Source organism: Coffea eugenioides, chromosome 11 (genome assembly GCF_003713205.1).
Source record: "Coffea eugenioides isolate CCC68of chromosome 11, Ceug_1.0, whole genome shotgun sequence".
Taxonomy (NCBI): Eukaryota; Viridiplantae; Streptophyta; class Magnoliopsida; order Gentianales; family Rubiaceae; genus Coffea; species Coffea eugenioides.
The window spans coordinates 39,314,158-39,324,154 of NC_040045.1; the positions used below are offsets into that span (position 1 = coordinate 39,314,158).

Here is a 9,997-nt window from a genome sequence, read left to right on the forward strand (position 1 = left end):
GGCTGAAGTCAAGGGTCTTCTTCCCCTAGAGTTGGAGCGCCGCACAGGAGAGGCTTCTTCCTCTCTGGAAGGAGAGCCGCCGCGCAGCCTTGAAGATATTAGATAGGAATAGACCAAACAATGGCAGACAACTCTTTAGCTTAGTCTTTTGATTTTTCCTTGTGGGCTCAAGTAGCTTTTCCTTTTCCTTCTCGTATGATTGGACAAGTAGAAACCATAGAATCAATTGCTGTAGCTTTGCTATCTTTTCAAACATTGAAACCGAATTGAATTTCCCCAATTTCAAGGGACAATGGCCGCGGCTCTCTTTACAATTTCTTGTGGGTTTTTCGCATCGAACATGAGCTAATTTTCTCAATCTAGTCCAGGGACAACGGAGGTTTTGGTTCGCCTAAAAATTGTGAGATCGATTTAATTTTATCTTTTCTTTTTATTTATTGGTATTCGAATATTCCCTGATTACAGTGCTTATGATTGTTTAATTAATTGATTGTCTTGGATCTGGATAATTAGTTAATTTGATAATCTATTGTCAATTAGAGTGTTAAATCCGTAATTATTTAATTGCCCTGAAATAGTGACAGCTGGCATGATTGGGTTTGTGTCAGGGGAATACGTGGGCTAATCTAAAATAACCCTGGTAGTGCGTTATTTGGTTAGAATAGGGCTTCTCTAATACGTAAGGCAATTGGGGAATTAAATCTTACGGGCGTACCTAAGGTTATTTCTCAATTAGAGTAGTGATTAACGGGCGTACCTTAATCACCGACACAGTAAGGAGGGGTTGACTATCATCGCTTGTTTGGTAGTTATAACCTATTTATTGATAAATAATTGGAATTGTCTTTGTTTCGATGATCAATTAGGTGAACCATTGCTGAAATTATTTCTTGACTAGATTCTTAATTATCACTCATTTGATTTTAGTAAATTGTTATTTAATTTTTAGTAGTTCCTTGGATTTTATTTGTATTTATTTGATTGTCACTCTCTGCGCAAAAATACCTCCCTTGTCACTGTGAATTTGAAAAGAAACAATTACTTCCAATCCCTGTGAATTCGACCCTGCTCACCGCTATCTACAGAAATTACTTTTAGTTTGAGCAGGTATTTATTATTGCACAGGCTGACAACCTGTCAACCCTTTACAAGCAAATTGTGGGAAGTTTGATGTATTTGACAGCAACTAGGCCTGATATTATGCATGATGTAAGTCTTATTAGTAGATACATGGAAAGTCCAAGGGAGACACATCTTCTAGCTGCCAAGAGGATTCTTCGATACTTGCAGGGAACCATTGAGTATGGATTATTTTACAAGAATGGTGGAAAATCAGATTTGTTTGATTTTACTGACAGTGACTATGCAGGCAATTCTGATGATAGAAAGAGTACATCTGGATATGTGTTCATGATGGGCTCAGCAGCTATTTCATGGTGTTCAAAAAAGTAACCAATTGTTACGTTATCAACAACTGAAGCAGAGTATGTAGCTGCAACCGCCTGTGCCTGTCAAGCAATTTGGTTAACGAATATTCTTGAAGAGTTGCATTTTCAGCAAGAAGAAGTGTCTCTTTTGATGGTGTGTCACATGAGTGAAGAAACTCAACAAAACACATGGTATTTAGACACTGGTTGCAGCAATCATATGTGTGAGTTTTACAAAGAAATAAACATTTTGTCCTTTGTTTCTCTTATTAGTTGCCTCAATATTTGTATCAGTGGTACCAGAGCTAGGCTAGTGAGTGAAAACAAAAGTGAGTTGTGAGAATTATTAATTATGATGGCCATCGACAATTTTGTGCAGCCAGCAATTCCTCGCTTTGATGGTCACTATGATCATTGGAGTATGCTAATGGAGAACTTCTTGAGATCCAAGGAGTATTGGCAGGTTATCGAATCTGGAGTAGCGGAGCCAACAATCGGAGAAATATTGTCAGAGGTGCAAAAAATGGAGTTGGAAGCATTGAAACTGAAAGATCTTAAAGCTAAAAATTATCTTTTTCAAGCTATTGATCGAACCATTTTGGAGACAATTCTTAGCAAAGATACCTCCAAACAAGTTTGGGACTCCATGAAGAAAAAATATCAAGGAAATGCAAAGGCGCAGCGGGTGCAGCTTCAAGCTCTTCGGACCGAATTTGAGACTTTACGCATGAAGTCAAGCGAATCAGTCACTGATTATTTCGCAAGAACGATGGCAATCGCTAACAAGATGAGGATCCATGGAGAAAATTTGAAGGACGCCACCATTGTCGAGAAGATTCTTCGATCAATGACAACAAAATTTAATTTTGTTGTATGCTGTATAGAGGAATCGAAAGATATTGATACAATTTCAATTGATGAGTTGCAGAGTTCTTTGTTGGTTCATGAGCAAAAAATTAACCAGCAAGAGAAAGAGGAGCAAGCATTGGTGGCTTCAGCAGAAAGTCATTCAACATGGAGAAGAGGCAGAGGCAGAGGCAGAGGTAGAGGAAATAATGATCGTGGCAACCAACAACAACAATACCAGCACCAAGAAAATTAATTTCAAGGAAGAAAAAGAGGACGAGGAGGCTATCCATTAACAAATCAAAGGCCAAAGTCAACAGACAAGTCCAATGTTGAATGCTACAAATGTCATAGGTATGGCCATTATCAGTCCGAATGTCGAACTAATTTGAATAGACAAAATGGAGAAATGACTAATTTTGCAGAAGAAGAAGTGTCTCTTTTGATGGTGTGTCACATGAGTGAAGAAACTCAACAAAACACGTGGTATTTAGACACTGGTTGCAGCAATCATATGTGTGAGTTTTACAAAGAAATAAACATTTTGTCCTTTGCTTCTCTTATTATTTGCCTCAATATTTGTATCAGGTGCGGCAAGCCGGCAATAGGGTATTGCATGCATTAAAAAAAAATGCAGTGTGTGGCTGTGGCAACAGAGACACAGGAAAATTTGAAAAAAGAAGGGTCCCTTCAGTTTTTTGTAAAATGGTATATGGCTTTTGACTTTTTCTTTTGTCTCTTTCAAGTGCGGATTCTGTGGCATTGTGCAGGTTAAGTATTGCTCCGGAAATGGCAGCCGTCTCATTCACTTGTCTACCTGTGAAGTTTATGGGAAAACAATTGGTGGAGTAGTTTTTTGCCCAAAAACAGACCATTGCGGCAGGCGAGGACTGGCTTTCAAAACCTTTTTCAGACGTCTGACTAGACGCCGTAAGCAAAGCCTCCTAGCTCACTCCTTTCTTTTTTATCTACTTCTTTTTTTAACCGTAAGTAATAATCTACTCTACATCTACTCCTACTTCTATTTGTACTCTAACCTATTTTAAAGGGATTCAACTGGATCAATGGGAGGATCGACGAAAACTGAACTGTCGTCACCAGACGAGTGCACTATACACCCGTTTGAATTTTTTAAAAAATGACATAATGTGACAATTGGTGGAACCTTGCCTCCCATCTCACCAAATCTTAAGGACTTGGTGGTGGCCATTAATCCAAAGGTTGGTGGTTTCTTTTTTATCTACTTGGAGTGCTCTTTTGTTAGTAAAAGTCACATTTGCTTGTTTCGGGAAAATTAAGCCTGAATTTGTGACAATCTGTTGGTATATGAGAAGAATCAGAATTTAAGTGGCTTGCCTCCCAGAAGAATCACAATCTGTTGGTATATGAGAAGAATCAAACCTTGCCTCCCACCAAAATGCCACATTTAAGTGGCTTGGTTCCAAAAAAAAATCCAGATGGGTGTGCTGTGCACCCGTCTGATCCGGTGGTGGTTCAGTTCCCTCCGAATTATTCCTAAGCCTCCTTAAGTCCGCCCCCTTCCCCTTAGTGTAAGATAGATTAGATTTATCGTCTCCGAAAAAAAAAAAGAGAGAGAAGAATCAGAATTTCGTTTATGGGTTGTCTTCTCTGAAACCTCCACCTCTATTTCTTATTTGAACTGGGGGAGCTTGGGATTGTTTTGTGTAAGCGAGTATTATGGATAACTCTCATTTATATGTTGGATGAAAATGGGATTAAAGATGTCTTGGAGTTTAGAGTTCATAAAAGGGAATCTTGAGAAGAAGCACATTATCAGAAGGGAATTTTTTTTCCTTGCGTCTCTGTTGCTGCCGTACGCTACATGTGCTGCAAATAAAAAAAACAATTGACATATTGTACACGCTGTTAGCCCACTAGTGTATATATTGTCAACATAGAAAAGATTAATTTATTTAAAATATATATATTTTGTAACATGAATATACAATTTTATTCTTGTTGTCAATCTAAAAAAATCATTACAGAATTTAAATAATCCACATATAGTTCACAATAAAGAAAATAATTTCAAGCTCATACGTTATATTTTGAGCTTGTTTGGTAATTATTTATATAATTTGACACTAAAATTTTATCAACCTAATCTTATGTCCTTCATATACGATTCGAGACCTAACAAGTTGAGTCGTATCATGTTCAAATCAATTAACTTAATTCTTATTACATTTGGTATAAATTTAAATTTGCAATTTATACAAATTCAAGTTTACACCTAAATTGTACGTTTACAGCGTAATCGTAAGAATTACATAAATCAATTTGAATGGAACAAAACTCGACTTGTGCCAGGATCCGCTCAGGCAGAGGTGATGTAGATCGAATACCCTTATTGCCTATTACCAAAACCCTTAATATATCCCATGGACTCAGGCAACCATGCTGTAGGCTGTAGTATGCAATTGTATTAGTTGATTCTACCTGATTATAACGTACCAATCGGATCCCGTTGATTCACCTGACCCGCTGCGTTTAATCATTATAGCTAGAGCTGGTAATTATACCCAAAACCCGATAACCCACCCAACCCACCCACTAAATTGAGAGATTGGGTTGAGTAAATTGGGTGTTGGGTCAAATTTGGGTTGGGTAATAAAAGCCCACATATATCTTGAGCGGTTTGGGTATTTGCGTTGAGCACCCATTATCCAACTTAAGTTAAAAAAAAATAAATTAATTAATTTTTTTGCTCAATGAAGGTCATTAGGAAGTTGTTGACCTGTAGAATTTAAATCTAGTTTCTTATTATTTGTTTGTTAGTTGCTAAATCTAGTATTTCGTAGCCAAATAATTAATTAATGTCTACTCGTTTCCTATTTTTACGAAGTACTACTGTCATTGCGGGGGAATTGGTCCCGTATATTCTTAAAAAAAAGGGAAAAAAAGAAACAAATTTTCAAAGTTTGGAAGCGGTCAATGTATGGAAGCAGGCTATGCTACTGCTTTTGGTCCAATTTGCCATCGTTTTTATATGGCGTAATTCCAGAAACCTCTCCTGAGATGAGATTTCTAACAATTTCACTAACCTTTTTAGAGTTTAAACAGTTAGTATGTGCGTGTATTTGTAAAAGTATATTAGGATGTATTTTAGTGTGTTTGTATGCATAAAAATAGTGTGTTTGAAATGCATATTATTTACACCTTATTTACACACACTGATTTGCTTGTATCATCTATACATTTTTCAATCACCTTTCTATGTCACATACATCACATCAAAAAAATGTTACAGTATTTTTTTCACAAAATTATCTCAAATAATTTACTATCCAAATATACTAATGTGTTTCAAATGAATTTAAGAAGTGAGTGTGTGTTTGTATCATGAGTGTTTTAGTGTGTGAAAATATGTCTATCTATATAACAATGTGTTTATGTGTATGAAATTTTTTTGTTATATGTGAAAATGTATTTGAGAGAGTTTATGTATCAAAATCTATTAAATTAATATATTGGATCATATTTGGGTCATGGTTTTGTAATGGCCCAATATGACTCAATCCAAAATTAACCCAAATTTAAGTTGGGCGGATTGGGTATAACCCATTTAAATGAAAACCCAATATTAACCCGCCCAACCCACCCAATTGCCAGGTATAATTATAGTCGGCTTATATAGCCTCACCGATTTTATTTTGGATGGTAATGTCACTCTCGGGAGCCTAGGTATTAACCATTTAGGGTACCAACAAAAATTTTCAGACCAGGGGTCAAACGGTTGTCAAAAAAAAAAAAACTGTTTGGATCAATTTTTGCTCAAACACAACATATAACTTCATTTGTTTGTTTGGATGTAACTCATTTTCAACAATTTATAAATACCAAACAAAATTTTATGAGATACACGTATGATGTTAAAATTGATGTATAAAAGGTGATCTGAATCTTATGTTTTTGAGTCAAATAATAGCCATTAACCTTTAGGGATGGTAGCCAACTGCAACCATTTCTGCCTCATTTCTGTACTTTTATACAAGTTTGCCCAAAAATTGAAAAAAAAAAAGGTCAAAAGAAAGTAGCTGAAGCTCATGTTATCTCTGTATTAATACAGTGTACTTCAATTTTCAGAATTACTTGACAAATTGGTTAACCTCCCATAAATGCATGGAGGCACTGATACTGATGGTTGCATGGCTTTCTTGGATTAGGTGGTACAGACTGAAGATTGAAGAAGAGGAAAGGGCCCTGCAGTGGCTGGATCGAGTGCGAGTCGAGTTCAAGTGACTCGATTGTGTATTCGATTCAATTATTTTTTAGGTTCGAAGGCTCGTCGAGGCTTATCGAGTATCAAGTAATTAATTAAAATTATATATTCAATTATTACATTTTTACTCTTTTAGGCTTGATAGTTGTATAAATTACTAGAATATTAGCTATGAATTTAAAATATTTATAGGTCATATAGTCATTTTACATGGAAAAAAATAATTTGATAGGTAAAAAAATAAAATTGAGTATTTCTAGACCAAGACAAGGATCTTGAGCTCGAGTACTTGACTCGAGCTTGATCATACTGGTAAGAAAATTGAGTATTGTCGAATCGATCTCGAGTATTCGAACAATTATTCAAGCTTGACTAGAGCTCGATGACTAGAGCTCGACCTCAAGATCGAGATCAAGTAGAGCCTTCCTAGTGTCAAGTCGATCTCGAGTACCATGATACTTGAATTCGACTTGACTCGATTACATTCCTACCTGCAGGCATGTGGTTGTAATATGTGTGTCCTCGTTGATGTAGATGTTGTGATGCTGCATAATGTAGTGGTAATAGTTATTATGTCCATGGATATGTGCCCAACATCTAAATTTAATACTCCTTCTATCCCACTTTAATAGTTTTATTTTTTTATATGTTTTTAAAAAATTAGTTAACTTTATTAGAAGAGTTAAATCTAATATACTATTTTTTTAAAATACTCTTGTATTAATATTAGTAATATAACTAACTATTATATCTTTGCATTAATTGAAACAATAATATTGATAAAAGTTGCACCATTTTAAGGTATGAATCAAAGTAATTAATGAATAAGATAGGTTATATTCACTAATAAAAAAAATTAAATAAGGGCATTTTAGAGATATTAAAAGTTATCTATATTCTTCAATTGGAAAGTAAATTATAATTTGGGATGGATGAAAAAGAAAACAAGACTATCAAAATGCAATGGAGGGGGTAATAGTTATTATTTCCATGGATTTGTGGCCAACATGTTAGTTTAATACTTTTGGGTTCAACTATGAAAATTTCAGAATGTTTGCATGAAATATTAATATTCCTTGATTCTTAGCTTTATAGTGAAGTCAATTAGAATGATCAAAATTAATTTTCATTTATGGATTTGGATTTGAAGAAGGATTAAGTAATAAGAATTAAATTAAATGAATTTCAAATTCTTTTTTTTTTCACAAAACATCATAATTTTATTAAAATCTGCACTAATAGCACAATTTACAACAGCAAACATATACAGATATCAAAGAACATATATGAAAAATGGATACCATATATTTGATGAACAGATAAAAATTACACTGAAAAGTTCCAAAAAATATTTTTAAAAATGGCATAAATTAATTGTAGTTCCACGAACATCTGTGTATAGTTCTAATGACTAGATCTACTAATTAATTGTTTCAAGTTCAAATACATGGTGAGATCTGCCTAATAGATCCAAGAAATTCTATATCTGATAATCAATGTCTGAAAATCTCATATCTAATAAAAGAAAATTGAAAAATCTTCCTAAGAACCCCTCACTAGGAATTTTTAGGAGAGAAGAAAACTCTCTCTAAAAAAAAAATCTAAGAGAAAAGAAAACTTGTATTAGACAACTCTAGGAAAGAAGATACTCTTATTAGAAAATTCTAGAAAAGACTTTATTCACACAAATGAAAAAAAACTAGAGAGAGGACTCAATGGGAAAATATTAGAAAAATCTTTATCCCTCTCCCATAGAAGAGTTGGAGGAAGTTTTGACTAAAGAGTTTTTCTAGAAAAAAATGAAGATAGAATTTAGTTTTTCTAAAGAGAAGGAAGTTTTGTTTCTAAAAATGAATTTCAAAGTCTGATATTGCAAATCTTTGTCAATTTAATCACCTTATTTGGAAAACAGAGGATTTGAGACAATGATTAAGTGACTAAATGTCCCACATTGATATTCTGAAGATTTCTAACCACATTAATAAGATTTTGTGTCACTCCACTTATTGCTAATTATTTTTGATATGAAAGTTGAAATTCTTTATCATTCCACTTGAAAATCTTGGAGTCTCCCCTAAACTTAAAAAAAAAAAAAAAACAAGTTCTAGGAAATTCAAATCATCTCTTCTTTCAGGTTGAGAATAGCGAGTATTGCATTGTCATATTTTTTATTTTTTTACATTATTAAATGAAAGTATCATGCTATAAATAAGCCTGCTCTATGGTTTATAACTTTCCATAATTTCGTACAACTTCATACATAAAAATGCGACCAAAAATTCTGTTCGCTGTACAATCCTAACACTAATTTAAAAATCACTTTTGTATAGTGAAATTCCTCGCACATTATTTCGTTAATAAGTCTCGAACACAAATTTTGTTCTCTCTATGATTTGTACTCTTCTACTCTAGAAACGTAAGCATGTTCTCTTGGAAGTATACCGTCTGCAGTCAGCGACAAACAAAATCGCTGTCCTCAGCGAATTTGGAATGTGGCTGATAAGTCAATAAGATTGATATGTGGGCTCTGCCACCGGATACCGATTCAAGCAGTTGGTGCAAAAAAATGCACAACAAAAACTACGAAACCAAATGGGAAACACAAAGGCTGAAAAAAATCAAAAAATGCAAATGCGACCCACCATGTTTATGTTTGTGCAGCTTTCTTCTTTTTTTGAGGTTTTGGAGTCAGCAGGACCCATAGAAACTGGCATGAAATATATTTTGCCGATTGAGCCATGTGAATTTTGAAACGAAAATGCACTGCAAAATCAAATATGATACTCCTTAAACTCGATTCCTCTGTTTACAATTTATCTGAGAGCATTTTAGTTTTATGGACAAGAATAGTTTTCATAATGTGTACTACAATTGTGGACCGTTTGCATAGTGTGATAGAAATAAGAAAAATATATGTCACCGAAGTAAGTAAAAATTCGTGTAATCTTAGTACCACAAAATTAAAGATGTAGCCATTAATAGATTTCACATAACAGAATCGTTCATCTTATGCTGCTCACAGTCAAATGATGTATAAATATCCGAACTGGACTAATTAAGTGCTATTGTAGATATTAATGGTTTAATGTGCATCTCTATTCTTAATGATAAGGATCTTGCGTTGTCCTTTTCTTTCCTTATATTCGACTTCTTTTTATAGGGGTGCAATAATTTATGGATTAATCTTTCCTACACTGACAGTGTACAAGTGAAAGTTTATATATTATGCAAGGGTACAGAAACAATTAGAACGAATACCTCCTTACATGCAAATAAAAAGTCTTCTTTTAGATATATGTGAGCATGTTATTCTTAATGACATTTGGTATAAATGTATTATCATACAACTAGGTTAATATGGTGACAAATGTGCTAAGAGTATATTTATTCAATAAATAACAATAGTAGTGTTTCATTTACATCAAATTGAATAAATTAGGTAAATATTAAACATATTGAACCAACCAAATTGGAAAATGTT

General features: G+C 34.0%; 1 protein-coding gene across 1 annotated transcript; it reads left to right on the forward strand.

The window, feature by feature from the left end:
- Positions 1-1,782: 1,782 nt before the first annotated feature.
- Positions 1,783-2,529, forward strand: LOC113752541. The gene has a single exon (XM_027296656.1). It carries the CDS (start codon positions 1,783-1,785, stop codon positions 2,527-2,529), a length of 747 nt encoding a protein of 248 aa, XP_027152457.1.
- The last annotated feature ends 7,468 nt before the right edge of the window (positions 2,530-9,997 follow it).

Excerpts from the sequence above, each read along its gene's own strand:
- LOC113752541 (XM_027296656.1), top strand. The coding sequence starts at position 1,783 with ATGGCCATCGACAATTTTGTGCAGCCAGCAATTCCTCGCTTTGATGGT.